The sequence below is a fragment of the Mesoplodon mirus genome (genome assembly GCF_964341445.2).
Source record: "Mesoplodon mirus genome assembly, chromosome: 10".
NCBI lineage: Eukaryota > Metazoa > Chordata > Mammalia > Artiodactyla > Ziphiidae > Mesoplodon > Mesoplodon mirus.
Window position 1 is genome coordinate 12,851,677 of NC_138986.1, and position 27,178 is coordinate 12,878,854.

Consider the following 27,178-nt stretch of genomic DNA (forward strand, 5'->3'; position numbering starts at 1 on the left):
ACAGACTTGCGCTGAATGGTAAGAAATTTGAATTATTTAGAGCTAAAAACCATTTGAGAAGTGTTAGTTGAAGAGACCCTTTCCTAAAACCTTTTATCCCCTTTAGAATGGTGGTGAATTCATTTTTGCCTTAAAAAAATCAATTTTCCAAATTTGGTTGATCTGTAACGATCTTATTTAGTTTTTTTCAATAAAATATTAGGATCTCTCTCTGCACAGATGTCAAAATTTCTTAAGAACAAAGTAACACTCCCTAAGTAACTTCATATGAATAGCACTACGGTAATATTAGAGAATGAAAGCTTTTTTTTTTTTTTTTTGGAAAAGATTGTTTTTGGAAGTAGAGATGTGGAGAACTCAGAAGAAAGAAAACTCTCTTGGTCCTGCTTGACTTTCTACCAGCAATCTTTCCTAGATACCTACTTATTAGCTAACCTTTCTTCCCTCTGCTTCAGGGTCCTGGCCAACCTGCTTCATATCCCTCTTTGGTTACTTTCCTACTGCACAATTTTCTCTCCTTCCTGAAACCCAAATATATCTTTTGATCTCCATTTATCACCACACCCTTTCTCTCTTGCTTTAAAATTATAAATCTCACCACTCAGATTACTATATGTGTGGTACTTTTCCCTCGAAATCAATATTATTCTGACCAATTTAGAAATAGGAAAAGAAGAAAACAAGAAAATGTAATAAAACACCCAAATAAAATATAATTTAAAGCTAATTGTAGAATATAGAAAATACATCTGTGTGCCACTAATATTTGGGATCATGCACGAGCAGATACCTCATTTGGATAAAATAAATGCTGCCAATTCTTAGAATCCCTAAAACTGTATGCAAATGTGTGGATATATCTATATCTATATCTATATCTATATCTATGTCTATGTCTATGTCTATGCCTATGCCTGTATCTACCTATATATCTATAATATATATCTATATAACATATTATATATTATGTAGATATAATACAGATATATTCAATAATATGTATATCATATATATAATTTTATATATATATATTTTGTTTGTTTGTTTGTTTGTCTGTTTATGGAGAGGAGTTCCTCAGACTCTAAATAGGGTTCATGATGCAAAAGAGGTTAAAAGGCAAATGGGTGACTAGTTCTTTCATTCATTTCTTATTTGATATATTCATTTTTTTCAACAGGTATTTAGTGAAAGTCTACTATGTGTCAGTCATTCTTTCAGACACCTGGCTATATATCAGACAAAAGTGCTTGACCTCATGAAGCTTACATTTAGGTGGAGAAAAAAATAAACAAAATAAATACGTCAAATTTGTAGTGTGCTAAGTGGTGATACATTTGGTAGCAAATAGAAGAGAAGGGGAATAAGGAATGTTGAGGGACTGATTTGTAACTAGGATAAGCATGAGAAGCCTCTTTAAAAGATAGAATTTGAGTAAAATCTGAAAAAGGAAAGGGAGTGAGCCTTCAGTCTACCTGAGGCAGAATGTTTCGAATAACAGGGACAAAAACACACATTCCTTGGGATGGGGGGTGTGCCTGGTCCAGTTAAGGATGGGTAAGGAGGTCAGTGTGGCTGGAATGGGGTGGGGAGGCAAGACGGGGAACAGAGCCATGGGTCCAAGGGGCAGCAGGGGATCATAGCCTGTAATGCCTCCCTGACACTGCAAACACCTTGGCTTCAACTCAGAGTGCAATAGGAAGCCTTTGGAAAGTTCTCAACAGAGCTGTGCCATGGCTTGACATATTTCAAAGGTAGAACCATCCGAATTTTCTGGTACGTTGGAAATAAGAGAAGGAGTCAAGGGCAACTCCAGTGTCTGGCCTGAGCAACTGGCAAGATGGAGTTGCTACGAGGGGCTTTGAGGATGACTATGGTAGGAGCAGGTTTCAGTGTGTATTGGGAGTAGGTGGGGGTATGGAGAGTAACAGGAAGTAAGTTTTGGATATGTTATATTGGAGATGCCCAAGTGGAGCTGCTGAAGAGATCAACAAGTATGGAGTTCAGGGCAGTGGTAAGGCTGGGAAGATAAATTTGAGACCCTCAGTGTGTAGGGAGAGGGGAAGAGAGTACATGACATTTCCAAGAGCATGAATGTAAATAAGACAGAGAATAGGCTACATCTGGGGCTCTGGGGCATACCAGGGTTAAGAGATCGGGTGGAACCAGCAAAGGAGGCTGAGAATAAGCGGTCACTCCGGGATGAGAAAAATCAGGAGAATGTGTCACAGAAGCAACATGATGAAGGTGTTCAAGAAGGAGTAGTCAACAGTTTTAGAGGCTGTTGATAAGTTGCCGATGAATAATTGATCATTGGACTTAGCAGCATGGTGGTCATAGATGGCCCTAACCAGAGCAGTTTTGGTGGAGGGATGGGGGCAGAAGCCTGATGGGAGAGATTCTGTGAAAGAACAGGCACAAGGACGTGGGAGGCAGAGAAGAGCTGCACGTTAGCAGGAATAGGGAAGTGGGCTCAAGGGAGGGCTTTTACGATGGGAGAGATTAGAGCATGCTTAGAGATTAGAGTACGCCGGTGAGAATGATCACGTGGAATCAGGAAACTGATGAGTCACAGGAAAGAGGGGAGAGTTGCTGAAGTGAATTTCTTGAATGTGAGAGAGGAAGTACTTGCACAAGTAGAGAGATCGGTCTTTGCTAGGAGCACAGATATTTCACCCAAATGAACAGGAAGGAAGGCAGCTTATATTTGTGCTGGTGTAGGTAGAAGGTGCTAGGAGCTTGGGAGAACTACTCTTCTGATTGTTTCCATTTCCTCCAAAAAATAAAGAGCAGGGTCATCAGCTACAAGGGAGGATTGGGGAGGAGATTTGGGTAGAAATGAGAAGTTTTGAAATAGTCATTTGGGAGAGGGGGAGAGAAAAGGGATAAGAAAACACAATTATTAAATAGTTGTGAAAGTCCATTTAATGGCAGTGGTCATGAATTTGAACTTTGACCAGTGAGCACACTTGTGAATATTTAGCACATGCTGACCTGGATCTAGGCAGAGAGATTAGTTCAGTAATGAATAGGCATTGAATGTCTACCTATCATTCATTACTGTGTTAGGTACAGGGAATACAGGAGTGAATAAAATATGTTCCCTGTCGCCTTCCTTAAGAAGCTTTAGAATAGGTGGCGTGACAGAGCCATGAACATCTAAGCGTAACATGGTAACTTCTAAGAGGGCTGGATCCCAGCATTGGAAGGCACGTGAACATACAAAAAGCTTCTCAGTTCAGTCTGGGGGTTCAGAGGTTTTTTTGGAGAGCATGATGCCTGAAGTGAGTATACCTTTATGAGTTGTAGTAAAATCCAGTAAAAAACAAACAAACTGGGAAATGTTCCATGTAAAGGTCCCTCAAGGAATTAGAGTCCCCAGGTGAAGGAAGGTGAAGAAGGTTCTCTGTGTGGTACATCCCGGGGGTATGAAGTAGCACTGTGTCGGGGAGAAAATCCACATCAACACTCTTAGAGAGGAAGGGAAGAAGGAAGTGGAGGATCACAGATGGGCTCATGTCTACGGAACCTTGGTCAGGAAGGGGAACCATTAAGAATACTTGGAATTTTAGGGGGACCCCTTGCACTGTCGGGCAGAGGGTGGATACAAAGTGGGGACTGGAGGCAGGAACCTCCCTTGGGAGGCTGTAGCAGCAGATCAAGTGTGATATATTGGACTTTATATCTGAAAGTGGAATTATGCTCACAGGGATGAAGGGAACAGGAATAGATTTGAGATAAATGTGTCAGGTTGAGAGATTTTTTTTGAATGTGGCGGCTGATACATCTTATGTTTCAATAGATTGTCTACTAGCATCATTGAAATACGGACTCTTTGGATGGAAGTTTAATAGTCTTTTCTTTGAATAAAATGATAGCCTACGTATTTATTCTGTGTATATTAAATAAATGTGTGAAATTTATTAAAAATTGGTATAATTTAATAAAAAATAAAATATATATATATATATTTAAAATAAATTTATTTATTTTTGGCTGCATCGGGTCTTCATTGCTGTGCATGGGCTTTCTCTAGTTGAGGCGAGCGGGGACTACTCTTCGTTGCGGTGCGCAGACTTCTCATTGCAGTGGCTTCTATTGTTGCAGAGCATGGGCTCTAGGTGCACGGGCTTCAGAAGTTGTGGCCCATGGGCTCAGCAGTTGTGGCTCATGGGCTCTAAAGTGCAGGCTCAGTAGTTGTGGCGCATGGGCTTAGTTGCTCCGTGGCATGTGGGATCTTCCCGGACCAGGGCTCGAACCCGTATCCCCTGCATTGGCAGGTGGATGCTTAACCATTGTGCCACCAGGGAAATCCATATATATATTTTATTATGTAAGGGTAGAATGTATTGGGATCAAGGCATAAAGAATAGGATTATCCCAATATAATGAGCTCCCTGATAAAGGGATTTTCTTAAGGAAAAAGGGTAAGATATATGCAAAGCATAAGGCAACTAATGAGTTTTTAAGTGGGCTATTTCAGTGTTGGGCCAGATCCAATATATATCTCTATCTCTATCTCTATCTCTATCTCTATCTATCTCTATCTCTATCTCTAAAAAGATATATTTTTGTACTGACTTATGTCTTAGGAAAAGTACTATGTCCCAACTTTACTTAGTGAAGTTTGGATGGTTAACGGCATGATTATACAATTATCCATTCCAGGAGGAATAAAGCTCACACCAAGATAGAAATATGACTGTAGTGTGGAATAGTGGATTGATCAGGGAAGAGCGACACAGGAGACCTTGGTTATATGCCTAGTTCTTCCCCTAAGTCTTGGATGGGATGCTTACCTTCTTTGTGGTCAGCCTATGTAAATGGGTGTCTTGCCATATCTCTTAGGGTTGTTGTAGGGACTTGAATATTAATATGTAAAAACACTTTGATAATTTTACGGTCAAGGTATATGTGCGTTTATTTGTGAAAGGGCTGAAGATGGTTTATTGAAATTAAGATAGTCACCACATCTCACCCTCTTCTTTCTCTCTCTCTTTTTTTTTCTACTTGGACAGTGTAAAGAACATGACCTGGCCATGATTAACCAGCTGCTGGATGATCCGAAGCTGACAGCCAGAAAATATAGGGAGTGGAAGGTCATGAACACCCTGCTCATCCAGGATATCTACCAGCAGCATCAGCAGCAGAGGACCCCTACGTCTACCCCTGAAGGCTCCCTCCAGGGACTCAAGAAACCACCTTCCTCTGCCTGCATTGAAAATTCTATTTGAGAGCAAGCCAGGATGCTCTCCCCCCTATCTTAGCCCAAAGCAACTCTTCAAGATGTTGTAGTAGCTTAACATTTTTCCTTATAAAGGAAAACTGAAAGCCAGTTCCTGGAAGCACCAGCTCCTCCTCTAGGGTTGCAACTGGGGTGAAGACAAACACTGATGCTGCATCACCAGTTTCAGTGCTTCCATCCCAGCTGGAGGGATGGAGTCCAGCTGAGCAAATGGTCTCTGTGTTGCTTCTGGGAGCCCCCGGCCATGCTAAGTTCTAGGTGGGATGTGAGAACTGTCCCCTCTGTTTGTTGCTCTCAAGAGAATGACAACATTCCATGGACAAAAGATCACTTCTTACCAGGGATACTTATTCATAGAAGTACTCTGTTTTCCAAAAGAAGAATGTATATATTCCATCTGGTTGGGTAGCTGAGTTCCCCAAGTCATCTTTTGAGGGGAGGAATGCTATCTACAGCAGTAACCGGAGCAGGACAGATGTGGTATTGTGGAACCCACATTGCTTGCCTTTGGTCCAGAATGGTGGTGCCTTTTCCACGTGTTGAGAAATACTTCATAGCAAATGGTGTGCGGGAACGCCCAAGGAGGAGGCGTGTCCCATATTCCGCTCACTCAAAGGACAGCTTAATATTTTCAGACTTTATCCAGTTTGGGTAAGGGATCTGATTAACGTTTCCTTTCCACAGAACAGCTAAAGAAAACTCTCTCATTACACTTGGACACCTCTATTCCCTCTGAGATTTTCTAAACCACTCTAGGACATGGTAATATGTCCAGCGAGGAATGTTTCCTGACTTTGTCCTTGGGTGTGGTAGCTATGCACAGTATAAATGTACAACCAGGGACTTCCCTGGCAGTCCAGTGGTTAGGACTCTGCGGTTTTACTGCCGAGGGGCCGGGTTCAATTCCTGGTTGGGGAACTAAGATCCCCCAGACAGCACGGCATGGCCTAAAATAAATAAATAAGTAAATAAATAAATATATACATGTACATCCAGTTGCCCCAGGATCAATATTGACAAGAGGATTCTGGTGTCTGAATTGTTTTAGTATCTTTAGTATCTAAAAAAAATCAACCCAATAGAAACAACAGAAGAGTTAAAACATGACTTTTATTTTTGTATGTTTATGTATCACTTTGTGTCCTATGTGAATAGATAAATATAATATGTTATTTAAGAATATTTATAGAAGTTCAAATTACTAGTGTCTTAAAAGATTATATACTATTATATGTTTTATTCAGTATATGTTTCAAAGTATATACTTTTTGCTTGAGAAAAATACGAATACTATGGATTCATTGGAGTTATTATGTTGCACTATAATGTCTGAGGAATGCTCAGGAAATCTTGTGGGCTAAATGTAGGGCATGCATTACTAATCTTTATTTTCTGGCTTTTCTCTGCTTCTTTCCCTCTTTTTTCTCTCTCTCTCCAGAATGCTTAGATTTCTATCTGTTGTAAACCATTCTCCTAACCAGAAAAGGACTTTCCTTTTACATTCTCCCTTCTAGTAAATATACTTTAAGTTTTAGGCCATTTATGCCTACGTATCCGAAACCAGATGAAGTACAATTAATGCAGTCTTTTGATGGAAGACCAATAGAAATTTGGGGGTTTACCGCTTAAGGGAACTCATTTTATTAGAGAAACAATAGGAAAGTTTTCACCCACTAATCACCATGAATACTTCTCACCATAAGAATAACCACAACCCATCAAAGACCCATGTTGGCCTAACCCCTAGCAAATTGGCAACACAACGTCGTTGGCTTTATAGTGTCAAAGTGTGTGGCTTGACATTCAAGTGGAAATAACCCCCTGAATCTTATCTGCGAACTAAATGGAAATAGTTGTTGAAATTTTCCCTAAGCTTTACTAAGAAGTCTTAATACTTTGTAAACAAAAAACAACCTTAGCATTAAGAAAAAACAAAACAAAACCAGGAAGCAAGTTGTAATACTAGAAGCTTCTGAAAGGCCATGCTAGTCAGTTTGGCCCAGTAAACATTTAGGTGCTCCTGCAACAGGTGGAGTGTACTGGGCAGGGCTCAGACCCTGCAGAAGAGGGGACCTGGCCCTCTGTGAGTTTACTGTTGGCGCAGAGAGAAGCAAACATTTAGGTCCTCAGATTGGACCCTGAAGTTTCTGGTTTGAAGGCCAGTGCTTTAATCTCTTAACTCTAGAAATCAGCATTGATTCTTTCTGTAATTAGCAGCATCTAATTCTTACCATAATTAGCTGGACTGTTTAGGATTCACAAAATAACCAAAGTGGTGAGAAAAGGAGAAATAATCGCGGAGGAAGGGATGGTATGATAAAGCATTCTTCTACCTTTTTCTCTTTGGTTTCCAGCACCAACCCATAAACGTTAAACCAGTTTTCCCTAAAGTGAAGTGCTTCGAAAGCTTTTGGCCAGGGCTTGCAAATATATTCTAACGCTTTACTTTGACTTTTCATGAATACATATTTAACTGACCTTTTAAAGTCCATTGGTACCACTCCAGCTTAAAGGCAAAACAGATCGGTGAGATTACTCAATGTAGCTTTTCAGTTACTTTTCAAAGTCAAGTTTGTCGAGATGTTTTTGCTTTGTTCGTTAGAACAGTTACTATGCAGACCCTCCCAAACAAAAGTTAAACAGATGCACGATTTCGCACCCGGCTCTTCTAGACCAAACTCACCTGCTCACTTGTGACTTCCCTTCTGAAGATGCTTTCACTCTGTGTTACGTTGTGCTAGGAAGTAGGGGCACTGCTGCTGTGAGTCTCCCTCCTCCCTCTGCCTCCGCCTTGTGCAGTGGCTGCGGGGACCCAGCAGCTGGACTTGGACTCTACGTGCCATCGCGCCGCAGTGGGCGCAGGGCCATGGTAGCTTTTTCGAGGTCATCCACTGGAAACCCAAAGGCCCCTTTTCCTTGAGTACAGTCTCTTCCTCATGGCCTGAAAGGTTACTGTCCCTCCTGCAGTGACCTGCTGCTGGGCTGGCTGTGGATTGGGGTGTAACTTATCACTCTTCTTCCTTTCCTTCCTTCTGTAAAGTACACTGCTTCTTAGGAGCTGTGAGATCCTTGGATGAAAGGGATCCATTTATTTTGTTTTCCTTTTAAAACGTGTCAGGAGATGCCAGAGACCGAGCTTAGTGAGTAAGGGTTAGGACCTTAACTTTCCTCTCAATTCCTTTTCATGTAATTAGGCTAATTTTCTCAGACAGCCTCTAAGTCACAAACAATATCATAGAGACGAACCAGATACTTTTAAGTCTTTTGAAGAGAGGTGCTTTACCAATTCCAGCCATATTTAAATTCATGGACACATACCTCTTTGTACGATACTCTGAAAGATAATATTTTGATGAGGCCACACAGAAGATTGAGTGAGTAATTTAGGTACACAAGGTACCCATCCAACAGTCACTTTATGTTGCAAAGCTGCCGTGTTCAAATGAAGTTTTAGGATGCCTCTCTTCTTGGTCTAATAGAATTTGATATTTGATTGGGGTTTTCCAATTTATTTCACCTTTCAATTTTTTTTGGTACACTTATAAGAGGAATGGAGTCCTAGAAATGTGAGGTGACTGTCCTGCCTATGGATTTGTAATATGCCACTAAAAATGGAAGCCCCTGAAACTAGATTTTAACCACTCATAGGAAATAGACTGGGGATGGGCCATCCTTCCACCCAGCACTGAGAGCTGCGCCTCTCAGCGAACAAAATAACGAGCCTCTACATGTTTCTCTATGTTGTGAGACAGGAAGTGATGTTCTTACCTCCTCTGCACATCTTTACTCTTCCTCACATCACCACAGACCACAGAGAAAACAAAAAAGAAAAAAATAGATATTTATAGATATTTTTAAAAATAGTTCTATTTTTCCTGCTGTGAGAAGACTTTACCGCCCTGTTTTGATATTTCTTTGAGTCCAAAGGGGAAGCATGCCCCAGGGAGACGTCGAGCATCTCTTAATAAAGCCCAGGATTTTATTTATTTATTTATTTATTTTTAACATCTTTATTGGAATATAATTGCTTTACAATGGTGTGTTAGTTTCTGCTTTAAAACAAAGGGAATCAGTCATACATATACATCTGTTCCCATATCTCTTCCCTCTTGCGTCTCCCTCTCTCCCACCCTCCCTATCCCACCCCTCTAGGTGGTCACAAAGCACCGAGCTGATCTCCCTGTGCTATGTGGCTGCTTCCCACTAGCTGTCTATTTTATGTTTAAGCCCAGGATTTTAAACCACCATCTTAATGCCCTTGCATGATGGGGATGTGACTTTTTGCACTGCATGGTGTTTGGGGGCAAGATGTTAATGTAGAAATGATACCTTCAATCTCATTGTACTTTTATTCTGTCTTCTACCCTCTTTGACCGAACTGAAAAAAGGGGCATGACTCATTTCTCCTGCTTTATGTGTTTGAGGATGACTTGTAAGATAAAAATAAAAACAGGAGAAAATAGATCTAGTAAAATACATGGAAAACATTGGAAATGTCCCAGTGGTGTTCGTTTTCTGCCCTGCAATGTTGCTTCCTCAAAATAAAAACACCTTGGGAAGTGTGGAATGGCTGGGCTTTTATCGTCTACAAAGGGTTATAGCGCCCTCTGGTGGCAGCCTCAAAATAATTGATTCGAGACGATCGATCTTTTTATTATTAAATGAAAGATTTAATTATGTTGGGAAATCTATTTCAACAACAACTGATGTGGCCTCCTTCAATGGTCTTCAGCTTACAGATTTCTTTGTACCGAGATATTTATATTTTTCACAATTGTCGGTGCACACAATTTGACTCGTTATTAGGCACCCACCTTTTGTTTAGAGAATCTTAAAAATTAGAAGATAATAAAAGTTACAACCAATAACACATAAGTTCCTTAAAATACATAAGATATCTCTTTGAAAAAGGAACAAATAAAATATTGAAGTAGCGTAATAAACTGCCTTTATTCTGGATCCACTGATGAGAGGAAGTTAGCCTGCACTGACCTTGATTCACACCTCCTTGTTTGCTGTCTACACAAAGTGTTATTTTTTTCCCTCTCTCTCTCCAAATTTTCACTTTACATGCTGAGGCCCATCCTCTTTTTCCTCCATCTGCCACCACCAAATCTGTCCAGGCTCCCACACGGAAGCAGTAAAAATTATTCTAGACCAAAGAGGTTAGCAAAAGGATTGATACAGTATGTTCTTGATTTCTAGAACAATCTTGCATTAGTTTCCATTGCTGCTGTACCAAATCATCACAAATGCAGTAGCTTGAAAATTGTGTTTTCTTCCAGTTGTGGATTCAGAAGTCTGACACCGGTTTCCTTGAGCTAAAATCAAGGTGTGGTCAGAACTGTGTTCCTTCGGGAACCTCCAAGGAAGAATGCATTTCCTTGCCCTCTCCAGTTCACCCACATTCTTTGCCTCTTCCTCTATCTTCAAAGGCAGCAAAGTATCTCTCTATACCTTTTCTCTCTAGTCACACCTTCCCCAGACTGACTCTTTTTGTTTTTGTTTTTTTTAAACATCTTTATTGGAGTATAATTGCTTTACAATGGTGTGTTAGTTTCTGCTTTATAACAAAGTGAATCAGTTATACATATACATATGTCTCCGTATCTCTTCCCTCTGCGTCTCCCTCCCTCCCACCCTCCCTATCCCACCCCTCTAGGTGGTCACAAAGCACCAGGCTGATCTCCCTGTGCTATGCGGCTGCTTCCCACTAGCTATGTGTTTTACGTTTGGGAGTGTATATATCAGACTGACTCTTCTAAGGACCCTATGATTACATTGGGCCCACCTGGATAATGCAGGCAACCTTCTCTGTTTTAGCAACCTGAATACAACCTGCAACCCTTATTCCCCTTTGTAACATAGACTCAGGTCCAGTGATTCATGGTCATCATTCTGCCGACTATAAACCTCCATTTCAAATATCCTGCTTAGTCCCCCTGAACCATCAATTTCTTCCAGAAATTCCAGGGTGTCTAAATTTTCATGACAAGCATGAAATCCTTTGTCATACCATGTGGCTTGAATTTGATTTCATCAAAGTATGTTCGCCACAGGAAAAGCAATTCCATCTTTACGAGGAGAAAGGGGGAAAAATTTCTAGTTTTTAAAGTCACACATACACAGGTTTGACAGGTACAGTAGTTTCGCAATCAGACCAAGTTTTAATAATACCTGCATTTAAACACAAAGCGTTAGAATGTCACTTTTGAGAATTGAGTATCATGATGCAGAGGATAATTTAGGCCTCAAAATCTTAGGTTTATGAGCTGCTCTGTGCCATGTCAGACTGGCTGAGGGCTCTGGACGAGTCCCAGCTTCCTCTCCAAGGAAAGAGTCGCAGAGACTCTTGTGAGAGCGTTGTGGTGTTCAAATGTACTGATAGGCATAGAATTGTGATAGGTCCTGGTCCTCATAAATCACAATCCGAGTATTATTATTTTCTCTTAAAAAACCCAAACAAGCCTGTCTTTATAGGTAATTCCTTGATGCTGCTCTGCTTGTTTATCCAGTCTCGTGGTTTAGGAAGTCATAAGCGCTCTGCCTGCCCCAAAGTCTCTGCTGAGTGTGTCTTGGCAGTTCTGTCCAGAGCAGGTGGTGTGGGGAAGGGACAAAATTCCCAGGCAAACAGGGTGCCTGGATGTTTTGTCAGTTATTATCCTAGCACCAAAGGTTATTGTCGTGGACACCGTGGATGCCCGCCCAGACCCCTTCCCTTGGCCGGAACTTTCATCCCTCAGGATTTGCACTTAACAGCATCCCCCTTTTCCAGAAAACTGTCCTCAGCTAAATGAGATCCACTTAGCCAGGACGTCATGTCCCTCATTCTCAACAAGGGTGGCCGTGACCAATAACCGCCGAGGCCAGATGGCAGCACTTGACAATCACAAGCAGGGTAGTCAGAATTACTGTGATGGACAGTAGTGACAGCCTGGGTCTGGTGCTGACCATATGGGTCTTTGGAGACTGCTAATAGGAAATGGTACCCCAGAGACAGAAATACCTGGGAAGCCAACAATATGTAGAAATATCAAGGGAAATTGGATACAGGGTGCAAATTGTCAGGAACCACCCCCAAATAATATGGCCAATGGGTTATGGGAGGGGAGGGGCATATACACGCCAAGTGATAAATAGCCTATATCCTCTAATTTCTTTCTTTTTTATTTTTAAATTTTTTGGCCACACCATGTGACATGTGGGATCTTAGTTCCCTGACCAGGGATTGAACCCACACTCCTTGCAGTAGAAGTGCGGTGTCTTAACCACTGGACCACCAGGGACCTCCCTCTTATTTCTAAATGTACAATTAGAAATGCCATGCTTAGCAGCTGGAAGACTTCTCATGTCAGTTCTTTGACCAGTAATAGCTATTGTAGTAAAAAAACAAAGGCCAAGTAGAAGTCCCTGAAGCTGCCTTCTTCAGGAAAGTTAGTAAATGAAAATCAACATTGCATCTAAGGGGAATGGCAGAGATTAGTGCCACCCTAAAATACTTTAAGGTACAGGGGTAGTGGTTCCCACTCATACCTATTCAATTTACAAGTTTGTCTCCTGAAAAACCAAGATGAATCATGGCAAATTATGGTGGATCCTTGCAAACTTAACCAAGTTATAACCCCAACTGTAGCTGCAGTGTTGGATGTGGTCCCTTTACTAGAGCAGATTACAGCTGCAAGTACATAGACCTTGGCTGGGTAAGGGGATTCTCTTCAATATCCTTCATTTTACATTTATACGAGATGGATGACAATACACATTTATGGTCTTGCCCCAGGTCTATGTCTATTCTCTTGCTATGTGTCACAAAATAGTTAAAAGGGAACCAGGCCATTGGAACATTCCACAGAAAATCACATTGATTTACCATATTGATGACATCATGTAATTAACAATAAAAACTTGATGAGCAAGAGGTGGCAGGTGCTTCAGAGGCTATGATTTGACACAGGAACTCCAGAGCATGATAGATAAACCCTATAAAGATTCAAAATCTTGCTAAATATGTGAAATATCTAGGGGTCAAATTGCTTGGGGAAAACCAGGACATCTCAAGCAAAGGGTAACTTATCATACCTTAGACTACTACCAATAAGAAAGAAGCATTATGCTTGGTGAGACTGTTCAAGTTTTGAAGGCAACATATCCTGTAATTAGGAGGATTGTTCTGACTTTATCCACTGAGTGACAGGGAAAGCTTTTAGAGCCCAGAACAAGAATGGGCTCTACAGTAAAAATAGGCTGTGGTGCAAGTAGTCCTTCTCTTGCTTGGGCTATATGACTTGGCAGCTCCCATGTTAGTAGAGACTTATACAACACAGAAAGAAATAATATGGAGTCTATGACAGCTTTCAACATGAGAGTCACGGCACAGATCCCTAGGATTCTGGACCAAGGCCATGCCATGGCATATCTGCTGGCTTTGCAGCCAGAACTAACCATCAAGAGGTGAGTACTGTTAGACATAACTTTAGAGTGGTCCAGAAGTAATTTATTGTAAAATGGAAGTGGCACATCCAAGACTGGGCTTAAGCAGCTCTAGAGGGCACAAGGAAATGGCATAAACAGGTGAATCAGACATCTATGCCACTTATCACTGTTGCACAGTCATGTCCCTTAGTTTAACATTGACCCCATGGGAAGTTTTCATTGTCAGAAGAGGAAAATGCCTGAACCTAGATAATTGGTGGGTTGACCTTATATGTTAGTTCAAGCCGAAAATGAACTGTTCAACTGCCCTATCATCTCACTTATGGGTGACTCTGAAAGCAGCAAACCACCCAGGAGTCAGAGCTTCAGGCAGTGCGACTGATCATCCACTTTGTGTGGAGAGAGGGGTGGCCCAAGTAACACTGAGGACAAAGAGGTCTGGGGGAGAAGCTTGAGGATCTACCCATGGGAGAGGGCATAATATGTGAGAACCTGATCTTTGTATTGAATGTTCATACCCATCAGAGAGCATCCATTTCAGAAGAAGCACTAAGCAACCAAGTAGCTGGATGAGTCAGCCAATTGATGCCCACTAAGCTGTGGCATTGACCACCCCAGGGCTTGCACACGGGCTCATGGGAGAGAAACCAGAGTGGCAGAGATGGAGGCCAACCATGGGCCTCAAATCGTATGCTCCTTCCTCAAGGGGGAAAGGTACTGCTTCTACTGAATATCTTGCCCACTAGGAACAAAACCAATGCTGAGTCCCAAGGAGGTGTCATGTTTTGAGGAGACCAAGCAGCTACTTGTTGGCAAGTTGATTAGGTTGGACCCCTTCTATGTGGGAAAAGGCACTGTTTCACCCTGACTGGGATTGATGAGGATCCACATATGGATTCATCCAAGGCTCACAGAATGTCTGATCTATGCACGGGATTCTGAATAACATAACCGTTAGGGACTGAATGTCTGTGTCCGTCCAAAATTCATATGTTGAAATCAAATCCCCAGTGTGATGCTATTTAGAAGTGGGGCCTTTGGGAGGTAATTCGGTCATAAGGATGAAGCCCTCATGAATGGGATTATGACCTTATAAAAAGCTCATTCTCTCTCCACCGTGTGACAATCCAGTGAGAAATCAGGAGTCTGCAACCCAGAAGAGGGCTCTGGCCAGAACCCGATCACACTGGCACCCTGATCTCAGACTTCCAGTGTCCGGAACTGAGAAATGAATTTCTGTTGTTGACAAGCCACCTACCTTATGGCATTTTGTCAGAGCAACTGAGTAGACTAAGAGCATTACCTTAACAAGCAGCCTGCTGTGTGGCCAAGGAGTTGAGGCAGTGGGCACATGACTGTGAGACCCAGTGGTTCTATCACATGCTGTACGTTCAGAAGCTGCTGGCCTGAAAGAGCTTTGGAAAGGTCTCTTGCAGGGGCAGCTGAGACACCTACTGGTAGGAGACACATTATGAGAGTGGAGCGCCATCCTTCAGAATATACTGTACTTTTCAAGAGCCAGTGGCCATTGTATGGTACCCTATTCACAGCAGGCTAAATTACATAAGTCAGGGAACAAGGGTCCCAAAATAGGACTGGCCAGCTGGGACTGGCCAACATCAGTCCAAGTGATTCAGCTGGGGAATTTGTTTTCCATCCCTACAGCATCAGGCTCTGTGAGTCTAGAGGTCCTACTTTTATGAGGTAGGGGTGGGGGTGGACATAAGAATCCCAATAGGGCTTCCCTGGTGGCGCAGTGGTTGGGAGTCTGCCTGCCGATGCAGGGGACACGGGTTCGTGCCCCGGTCCGAGAGGATCCCACATGGCGTGGAGCAGCTGGGCCTGTGAGCCATGGCTGATGAGCCTGCGCGTCCGGAGCCTGTGCTCTGCAATGGGAGAGGCCACAGCAGTGAGAGGCCCGCGTACTGCAAAAAAAAAAAAAAAAAAAGAATCCCAATAAACCTAAGACTATGGCTGCCACCTAGTTCCTCAGGCTAGGAGACCAGCAGGCAGTGAAAGACTCCACCATACCGGAAGGGATCATTGACTATGATAATCACGAAGAGATAAGATCACTGCTACATAATAGAAAAGGGAAAATTATGTTTGGAACTCAGATAATCCACTGGGGCATCTCTTGGTACTCATGCCCAGTTATAACTTGCCCAGTACAAGGGCAAGTACAGCAACCGGCCTGAGAAGTGGTGGGGGTCGGGACCACAGAGAGCAGACGTGCAAGGCAAGGGGAATCTAGGATGTGTGCTGGAGGAAGGAGATAAAGTGTCAATGGAAGCCCTAGGACCAATGGCACAGCTGGGCTATGGCTCACCATCCTAACTTGCCTCTTGGAAGTTTGCTCAGAAATTGTGACTACGCCTAAATATAGTAAACAATATGAAAATCAAGAACAAGAGCTCAGGAGGTGGACTCCTTTGTATGTAGATGGTACATGGTTCAGATCCAGACAGACCCAAACCCCAGTGAATGTTGGCTGCTAATAGCTCACAACTGCCCCTTTCACCAGAGATTGGCCTTTGGATGAATAGCAGTTGCCTCTCTACAGGCTGTCTTCCAGCTCCCTTTCCCCCCTTCTCCCCCAGAGGCCGGGGAGCAATAATAACTGGTTTACGAGAGTACAAATTTGTTTCCCTTGTATTAAGATAGGACCAACTCTGTGGTGCAATGTATACTTCAGAGTGGCCCTTGAGATCAGATCAAAGCTAGTTTACATCCAAACCACTTTGTTCATTAGTTTTCTTCCCTTACCCCGTCCTGTTCACCCATGTCCCTCTTCCTGAGGGCACTCCTCAATACATCACTTCAACAAATATCTCTGTCTCTGGCCATGCTTCTATGGAAACTTATCTAAGACAGTCATCCACCTTCTCTGTTTGTTTTTTTCACGTGGGGGGCTCTTTTTGTCCTGTGCTGCATAAGGTCACCCGGGGAAGCACAGTATAGTGAGGGTGATACTGTATTTCTCCTTGCTTAATAATTTGTCAGCCCTGAGAATAAACCCAGAATGCAAACGCTCTTTACTTCACACTCCTAACCCATCACCTTAATATATCTTAAGGATCATCCAATCCATGACTGAAGTCAGAATCATTCATTAGCAACCACACAACACATCTTAGTTTTATACATTATGCACAAAATGCTCCATTTCATACCCTTAAAGCATTAGTTGGAATTTAAGTGTTTACTCTTGTCATCACTCATCTTTGCAAATTATTGATCAGAGTTGGATTGTGAGATTTTCTTTCTCACTTTCTTTACCTAAACATCCAAGTTAAGCAAATATCTCTCTAAAAACGGCTACCAGGGGGGAATGGTGGCGGCAAGGGATAGTTAGGGAGCTTGGAATTGACATGTACACACTGCTATATTTGAAATGGATAACCAACAAGGACCTACTGTGTAGCACAGGGAACTCTGCTCAACCTAAATTATGTAACAACCTAAATGAGAAAAGAATTTGCAAAGGAATAGATACATGTATATGTATAACTGAATCAATTTGCTATACACCTGAAACTAACACAATATTGTTAATCACCTATACTCCAATATAAAATAAAAAGTTAAAAACAAACATACTGCCTTGCAGAGATGTCTCATCCTAATATTGCCTTATCATTAGCCCATTTTATCAAGGACAGTGTGATACTTTTCGTGGTACTTATGAATTGAGGTTAATTTTTAAAGATTTTTTATTTATTTATGGCTGTGTTGGGTCTTTTTTTTTTTTTTGTGCGAGGGCTTTCTCTAGTTGTGGCAAGCGGGGGCCACTCTTCATTGCGGTGCACGGGCCTCTCACTATCGCGGCATCTCTTGTTGTGGAGCACAGGCTCCAAATGCGCAGGCTCAGTAATTGTGGCTCACGGGCTTAGTTGCTCCGCGGCATGTGGGATCCTCCCAGACCAGGGCTCGAACCCATGTCCCCTGCATTAGCAGTCAGACTCTCAACCACTGTGCCACCAGGGAAGCCCGAATTGAGGCTAATTTTTGCCTCTGGATGTCCAATTGCTCCAGAACCACTTGTTTAAAATGTTATCTTTCTTCCATTGAATTTTGCACCTTTGTCAAAAATTAGTTTGGCATATTTGTGTGGATCTATTTCTGAGCTCTCTGTTCTGTTCATTTGATCTATGTGTATCTCCCTCTGCCAGTATCCCACAGTCTTGATTCCTGTAGCTATATAAATAAAAATTGAAATTGGGCAGACTGCTTCCTCCCACTTTATTTTCTTTTGCAAAATATTTTAGCTATTCTAGATCTTTGTCCTTTCAAGTAAATTTTAGAATAATCTTGTCTATATCTAGGAAAAAACCTTGCTGGAATTTTCCCTAAGTTTTATTGAGGTGTAAATGACAAATAAAAATTGTATATACTTATGGTATACAAAATGATGTTTTGATATATGTATATGCTGTGAAATGATGACCACAGTCAAGCTAACTAACATATCCGTCACCTCACATAGCTATCACTTTTTTGTGTGTGTGGTGGGAATATTTAAGATCTACTCTCTTAGCAAATTTCAGTTATATAGTACTGTATTATTAATTACAGTCACAATGCTGTGCATTGTGACAGACGGCCAGAAATTCTGAGCTTTAGAGCCCTTTGACTAACATCTCCCCCTTTGCCCTATCCCCCTACCCCCTGGCAACTGCCATTCTAATCTCTGCATCTATCAGTTTGACTTTTTTAGATTCCAAATATAAGTGAGATCATGCAGTATTTGCCTTTCTGTGCCTGTCTTCTTTCACTTAGCATAATGTCCTTCAAATTCATCTATGCTGTTACAAATGACAGAATTTTCTTCTTTAAGATTGTTTTGTCTATATAATCATGTCATCTGCCAACAGAGACAATTTTACCTTTTCTCTCCAATTTGGATGCTTTTTGTTTTTCTTGTCCAATTGCTCTATCTAGGACTTCCAGTACAATAGTGAATAGAAGTGACAAGACTGGGCATCACTGCCTTGTTCCTGATCTTAGAGGAAAAGTTTTCAGCTTACCATTGAGTATGATGTAAGTTGTGAGTTTGCCACATATAGCCTTAACTAGGTTGAGGTGTATTCCTTCTAACTTATTGAGAGATTTTATCATGGAAGGATGTTTTATTTTGTCACATGCTTTTTCTGCATCTATTGAGATGATCACATGATTTTTATCCTTCATTCTGTTAACGTGGTATATCATATTTATTGATTTGTATATGTTAAGCCATCCTTGTATCCCATGGATAAATCCCATTTGATTATTGTGTGTGATCCTTTGAATGTGCTGTTGAATTTGGTTTACTAGTATTTTGTTGAGAATATTTCTATCTATGTTAACTGGCGATATTGGCCCATAATTTTTTTTTTTTTTTTTGTAGTATTGTTGTCTGGCTTTGGGTAATGCTGGCCTTGTAAAATGAGTTTGTGTTTCTTCCTCTTCTTTGTTTTGGAAGAGTTTGAGATGGCTTGGCATTAATTCTTTAAATATTTGGAAGCATATATCAGTGAAGACATCAGGTACTGGCTTTTTCTTCGTCTAGAGGTTTTTGATTACTGATTCAATTTCCTTACTCTTTACTGGAATATTTACACTTATCAGCTGGTCAAGATAGGGACAAACTGGTGACTTAATGACATTAATACATATTGCCCACATATTGTGTGTAAGGCAGTATGCTTTATACTAATATTATTTTTATCCTTCATTCCGTTAATGTGGTATATCACATTTATTGATTTGTGAAGTAGGTTTTAGTCTTTTGATAAATGGGGAAACTAAGCTCAGGGTGATTAAATGCTTTGCCCTAAATTATGCATCCAGTAAGAGCTGGAGGTGGATTTAGTTTGACTCCAGTTTGACTTTGGCTCCATTACTGAAGCTCCGACAAAACAGTAGGGTCTACTACTCCAGAGCTGAGAGCATAAATGGCTCATTTGTTCATTCTTGCCTCCACAGGGTCTAATATTGGCCTATAATCAGAATGTGACAAATAATGATTGCTTTGACCACACCGGAACAGCAGCTGGGTGATTAGGGTGTGTCGAAAGGGAAGCGGTCTGCAGGAAGTTTGAAGAAAGGGTGCCCTTTCCCAGACTGTAGTCAACTGGGGTGAAGGTAGAGATGGCGCCCCCTGGGAGTTGACCTATTAAATCTCTGTTTCTCTGTCCAGTAGTTTTTTAGAGTTTTCTGAGGCTGCATGTGATTCTTGGGAGGCCCTTCTGTGAGCAGCCCCTCATAAATAAATGGCTGAATTTTATTTTTAAGGTTGATGATGAAATAAATCATAGGTCTGGGAAGAGAGTGAGATGGAAAGTTGGAGTTCTTAAAAATCTTACTTCCTCTGGGGAGGATAAAAGCTGTGGTTCTTTTGTTGTGATAATGACCGACTGTCAGTGTCTGTCTGCCTGAGCCCTGCTCACTGACTAAATGCTGGTAACTGCTAATTGCTTCAAGAAGAAACTGACTCAGCCCGAGAGTGACTTGCATATCAATGTTTCAGGCCCCTTGTGCTGGTTTTCTTTGAGAGCTGGAGTGTCTTACTGGAGTCTGCACACTGGTTTCTCCAACTTCCTGCAGGTTAGGACCGGTTCAAGTGCGACTTCGGCCAAGAGATATCCTTACCGGGAAATGTAACACGTGGGATCAGTGTTCCTTGTTGCTGGCCATTTCAGTCTGCACATCATGTTTTTCATTTTATATACACTAGAGAAAATGAAAAGCTTTTGATTAAATTTCTAACAAGCTAGGCGTTAGGAGCTGATGTAAGTGGCTACCCACACTTGCCAGGGTCCTTCAGTGTTTTCCACTCTGACTGCTTCTCTGAAAATGTATTAGCCTACTACAGACTGATGGCTGTGTTAGATATAGCTGCAGCCATGGTGACACCCTTTCTTTCCTTCAGGACAATTCTAAACTAAAAAGCATGTTCCGACATGGGGAGGGGGAAGGGTAAGCTGGGATGAAGTGAGAGAGTGGCATCGACACATATACACTTCCAAATGTAAAATAGATAGCTAGTGGGAAGCAGCCGCATAGCACAGGGAGATCAGTTTGGTCTTTTTGACTACCTAGAGGGGTGGGAGGGAGGGAGACGCAAGAGGGAGGAGATATGGGTACATATGTATATGTATAACTGATTCACTTTGTTATAAAGCAGAAACTAACACACCATTGTAAAGCAATTATACTCAATTAAAGATGTTAATAAACAAACAAATTTATTAATTAATAAATTAATTAATAAATAAAAGCACAAACAAACAAACAAACAAACAAATAAATAAAAACCGTGCCCCCAGTGTATACCCCGCCCTCCACTTTAGGGGCTCTTTCTGACACTGCAGTGACCAGATGAGAGAGTGGGAACATGGTCAGAGTGAAGATGGACAGGGGACTGCTCAAGGGGCCACTGTTATTGATTGCTGTCCTTTTCCATTGCAGCTACTGAACTCTGTGTATTTTCTGGTTTGTAGTTTGCTCCTAGTTGGAAGAAAAGTAAGAGGCAAGAGATTGCAAGGGGAGAACTCAATGACTTTGAGATGTACCATGAAGGGGACACATTTTTTATGTCCCCTAAGGGAGAAATATAACCTTGCTCATGATCTCTCCAATGTCTGTTACACATCTGATTTTTTCCCCATCTTTTCTGCGGGATTCTGATACCTGCTGCACAAGGCAGGACTCATCAATTCTGGGATGCCCACCTTGGCTGTCTCCCTGCCCTCCAAACACATGGGCAAAGCGTCTGATCTCTTCCGTGTGTTCAACCTGGAAGGCATGCGTGTGAGAATTACCTGGGGACTTCTAGAATGTCCTGATGACCAGGCCCCACCTCCAGACACTTAACAGATATAATTCATCTGGAGCAGGGCCCAGGCATTGGTAGTTTTTATTTGAAAACAATCAGATGATTTAAATGAATAACTGGGATGAGAATCACTTCTATATGAAGACACTCTAAGATAGTAACACTATCAAAACCCATATAACTGTCACTTTTTTTTTTTACTGAAAATTTTCTGCCTATCGTCTAATTTAATTCTCATGTCAGTTATTAATGATTTTGCCCTGGCAGAAACAGGCTCAGGGAGGTTAAGAAAATGCTAGTGAGTAGAAGGGGTGAGGGGTTAAACCTGGTCAGTGACTCGAAAGCTCAGAATTTTAATTACTACACCATTACAGATGCTGCTTTAATTTTCTTTTACACTGGGATCTGAGCCCCTTGAAGGAGAAGATGAAGTCTTTTTATCACTCTCTTTCTAGTGCTCAGCGCTATGCCTGATGGTAGTTGGACACGATGAATACTCTATGTTGTTCAAGAATTCCAGGACCTTTCAGTAGCAAGATGGGTCTTGGCACTGACTTCTGGGTCTTCAGAGAGTTCAAAACCAAAATTCAGGCACTTCAAGATGGCGGAAGAGTAAGACGCGGAGATCACCTTCCTCCCCACGGATACACCAGAAATACAGCTACACGTGGAACAACTCCTACAGAACACCTACTGAACGCTGGCAGAAGACCCCAGACCTCCCAAAAGGCAAGAAACTCCCCACATACCTGGGTAGGGCAAAGCGGAGAGATCCCTACACAGAGGATCGGTGCCGAGCGGCACTCACCAGCCCGAGAGGCTTGTCTGCTCGCCCGCCGGGGCAGTCGGCACTGGGAGCTGAGGCTCGGGCTTCGGTCAGAGCGCAGGGAGAGGACTGGGGCTGGCGGCGAGAACTCAGCCTGAAGGGGGCTAATGTGCCACAGCTAGCCGGCAGGGAGTCCGGGAAAACTCTGGAGCTGCCGAAGAGGCAAGAGACTTTTTCTTCCCTCTTGGTTTCCTGGTGCGCGAGGAGAGGGGATTAAGAGCGCTGCTTAAAGGGGCTCCACAGACGGGCGCGAGTCGCGACTGAAAGCGCGGAGCCCAGTGACGGGCGTGGGACGCTGGGGCTGCTGCTGCCGCCGCCAAGAAGCCTGTGTGCGAGCGCAGGTCACTGCCCACACCGCCCTTCCGGGAGCCTGTGCAGCCCGCCACTGCCGGGGTCCCGGGATCCAGGGGCGGCTTCCCTGGGAGAACGCACGGCGCGCCTCGGGCTGGTGCAACGTCACGCCGACCTCTGCCGCTGCAGGCCCGCCCTGCACTCCGTGCCCCTCCCTCCCTCCCGGCCTGAGTGAGCCAGAGTCCCCGAAGAGGCTGCTCCTTTAACCCTGTCCTGTCTGAGCGAAGAACAGACGCCCTCCGGCGACCTACACGCAGAGGCGGGGCCAAATCCAAAGCTGAGACCCAGGAGCTGTGAGAACAAAGAAGAGAAAGGGAAACCTCTCCCAGCAGCCTCAGAAGCAGCGGATTAAAGCTCCACAATCAACTTGATGTACCCTGCATCTGTGGAATACATGAATAGACAACACATCATCCCAAATTGAGGAGCCCGGAGTCAGTGCTGTGCCTCTGAGGTGGGAGAGCCAACTTCAGGACACTGGTCCACAAGAGACCTCCCAGCTCCACATAATATCAAACGGCGAAAATCTTCCAGAGATCTCCATCTCAACACCAGCACCCAGCTTCACTCAACGACCAGCAAGCTACAGTGCTGGACACCCTAAGCCAAACAACTAGCAAGACAGGAACACAACGCCACCCATTAGCAGAGAGGTGGCCTAAAATCATAAAAAGTCCACAGACACCCCAAAACACACCACCAGACGTGGACCTGCCCACCAGAAAGACAAGATCCAGCCTCATCCACCAGAACACAGGCACTAGTCCCCTCTACCAGGAAGCCTACACATCCCACTAAACCAACCTTAGCCACTGGGGACAGACACCAAAAACAACAGGAACTACGAACCTGCAGCCTGCAAAAAGGAGACCCCAAACACAGTAACATAAGCAAAATGAGAAGACAGAAAAACACACAGCAGGAGAAGGAGCAAGATAAAAACCCACCAGACCTAACAAATGAAGAGGTAATAGGCAGTCTACCTGAAAAAGAATTCAGAATAATGATGGTAAAGATGATCCAAGATTCTATTTCCCAGATCCAAAATCTTGGAAATAGAATAGACAAAATGCAAGAAACAGTTAACAAGGACCTAGAAGAACTAAAGATGAATCAAGCATCGATTAAAAACACAATACATGAAATAAAAAATACTCTAGACGGGATCAATAGCAGAATAACTGAGGCAGAAGAACGGATAAGTGAGGTGGAAGATAAAATAGTGGAAATAACTGCTGCAGAGCAAAATAAAGAAAAAAGAATGAAAAGAACAGAGGACAGTCTCAGAGACCTCTGGGACAACATTAAACGCACCAACATTCGAATTATAGGGGTTCCAGAAGAAGAAGAGAAAAAGAAAGGGACTGAGAAAATATTTGAAGAGATTATAGTTGAAAACTTCCCTAATATGGGAAAGGAAATAGTTAATCAAGTCCAGGAGGCACAGAGAGTCCCATACAGAATAAATCCAAGGAGAAATACGCCAAGACACATATTAATCAAACTGTCAAAAATTAAACACAAAGAAATCATATTAAAAGCAGCAAGGCAAAAACAACAAATAACACACAAGGGAATCCCCATCAGGATAACAGCTGATCTCTCAGCAGAAACTCTACAAGCCAGAAGGGAGTGGCAGGACATACTTAAAGTGATGAAGGAGAAAAACCTGCAACCAAGATTACTCTACCCAGCAAGGATCTCATTCAGATTTGATGGAGAAATTAAAACGTTTACAGACAAGCAAAAGCTGAGAGAGTTCAGCACCACCAAACCAGCTTTACAACAAATGCTAAAGGAACTTCTCTAGGCAAGAAACACAACAGAAGGAAAAGACCTACAATAACGAACCCAAAACAATTAAGAAAATGGGAATAGGAACATACATAACGATAATTACCTTAAATGTAAATGGACTAAATGCTCCCACCAAAAGACACAGAGTGGCTGAATGGATACAAAAACAAGACCCATCTATATGCTGTCTACAAGAGACCCACTTCAGACCTAGAGACACATACAGACTGAAAGTAAGGGGATGGAAAAAGATATTCCATGCAAATGGAAACCAAAAGAAAGCTGGAGTAGCAATTCTCATATCAGACAAAATAGACTTTAAAATAAAGACTACTAGAAGAGATAAAGAAGGACACTACATAATGATCAAGGGATCGATCCAAGAAGAAGATATAACAATTGTAAATATTTATGCACCCAACATAGGAGCACCTCAATACATAAGGCAAATACTAACAGCCATAAAAGGAGAAATCGACAGTAACACACTCATAGTAGGGGACTTTGACACCCCACTTTCACCAATGGACAGATCATCCAAAATGAAAATAAATAAGGAAACACAAGCTTTAAATGATACATTAAACAAGATGGACTTAATTGATATTTATAGGACATTCCATCCAAAAACAACAGAATACACATTTTTCTCAAGTGCTCATGGAACATTCTCCAGGATAGATCATATCTCGGGTCACAAATCAAGCCTTGGTAAATTTAAGAAAATTGAAATTGTATCAAGTATCTTTTCCGACCACAATGCTATGAGACTAGATATCAATTACAGGAAAAGAGCTGTAAAAATACAAACACATGGAGGCTAAACAATACACTACTTAATAACGAAGTGATCACTGAAGAAATCAAAGAGGAAATTAAAAAATACCTAGAAACAAATGACAATGGAGACACGACGACCCAAAACCTATGGGATGCAGCAAAAGCAGTTCTAAGAGGGAAGTTTATAGCAATACAATCCCACCTTAAGAAACAGGAAACATCTCGAATAAACAACCTAACCTTGCACCTAAAGCAATTAGAGAAAGAAGAACAAAAACCTCCCAAAGTTAGCAGAAGGAAAGAAATCATAAAAATCAGATCAGAAATAAATGAAAAAGAAATGAAGGAAACGATAGCAAAGATCAATAAAACTAAAAGCTGGTTCTTTGAGAAGATAAACAAAATTGATAAACCATTAGCCAGACTCATCAAGAAAAAAAGGGAGAAGACTCAAATCAATAGAATTAGAAATGAAAAAGGAGAAGTAACAACTGACACTGCAGAAATACAAAAGATCATAAGAGATTACTATAAGCAACTCTATGCCAATAAAATGGACAACCTGGAAGAAATGGACAAATTCTTAGAAATGCACAACCTGCCAAGACTGAATCAGGAAGAAATAGAAAATATGAACAGACCAATCACAAGCACTGAAATTGAAACTGTGATAAAAAATCTTCCAACAAACAAAAGCCCAGGACCAGATGGCTTCACAGGCGAATTCTATCAAGCATTTAGAGAAGAGCTAACACCCATCCTTCTGAAACTCTTCCAAAATATAGCAGAGGGAGGAACACTCCCAAATTCATTCTACGAGGCCACCATCACCTTGATACCAAAACCAGACAAGGATGTCACAAAGAAAGAAAACTACAGGCCAATATCACTGATGAACATAGATGCAAAAATCCTCAACAAAATACTAGCAAACAGAATCCAACAGCACATTAAAAGGATCATACACCATGATCAAGTGGGGTTTATTCCAGGAATGCAAGGATTCTTCAATATACGCAAATCAATCAGCGTGATACACCATATTAACAAATTGAAGGAGAAAAACCATATGATCATCTCAATAGATGCAGAGAAAGCTTTCGACAAAATTCAACACCCATTTATGATAAAAACCCTGCAGAAAGTAGGCATAGAGGGAACTTTCCTCAACATAATAAAGGCCATATATGACAAACCCACAGCCAGCATCGTCCTCAATGGTGAAAAACTGAAACCATTTCCACTAAGATCAGGAAGAAGACAAGGTTGCCCACTCTCACCACTCTTATTCAACCTAGTTTTGGAAGTTTTAGCCACAGCAATCAGAGAAGAAAAGGAAATAAAAGGAATCCAAATTGGAAAAGAAGAAGTAAAACTGTCACTATTTGCAGATGACATGATACTATACATAGAGAATCCTAAAGATGCTACCAGAAAACTACTAGAGTTAATCAATGAATTTGGTAAAGTTGCAGGATACAAAATTAATGCACAGAAATCTCTGGCATTCCTATATACTGATGATGAAAAATCTGAAAGTGAAATCAAGGAAACACTCCCATTTACCATTGCAACAAAAAGAATAAAATATCTAGGAATAAACCTACCTAAGGAGACAAAAGACCTGTATGCAGAAAATTATAAGACACTGATGAAAGAAATTAAAGATGATACAAATAGATGGAGAGATGTACCATGTTCTTGGATTGGAAGAATCAACATTGTGAAAATGACTCTACTACCCAAAGCAATCTACAGATTCAATGCAATCCCTATCAAACTACCACTGGCATTTTTCACAGAACTAGAACAAAAACTTTCACAATTTGTATGGAAACACAAAAGACCCCGAATAGCCAAAGCAATCTTGAGAACGAAAAATGGAGCTGGAGGAATCAGGCTCCCTGACTTCAGACTATACTACAAAGCT

General features: G+C 41.8%; 2 protein-coding genes across 2 annotated transcripts in view; one reads left to right on the forward strand and one right to left on the reverse strand.

The window, feature by feature from the left end:
• IPCEF1 (interaction protein for cytohesin exchange factors 1) overlaps positions 1-6,424 on the forward strand; it is a 74,802-nt gene extending 68,378 nt beyond the window's left edge. Inside the window, exon 9 of the mRNA XM_082633362.1 lies at positions 5,016-6,424. Coding sequence (XP_082489488.1) covers positions 5,016-5,231 — 216 coding nt within the window. The 3' untranslated portion in view covers positions 5,232-6,424. The remainder of the gene's footprint in view (positions 1-5,015) is intronic.
• The window catches only part of OPRM1 (opioid receptor mu 1), a gene marked incomplete at both ends in the record, with an annotated part of 169,552 nt that overhangs the window by 67,662 nt on the left and 74,712 nt on the right, over positions 1-27,178 (reverse strand). The window lies entirely within an intron of this gene.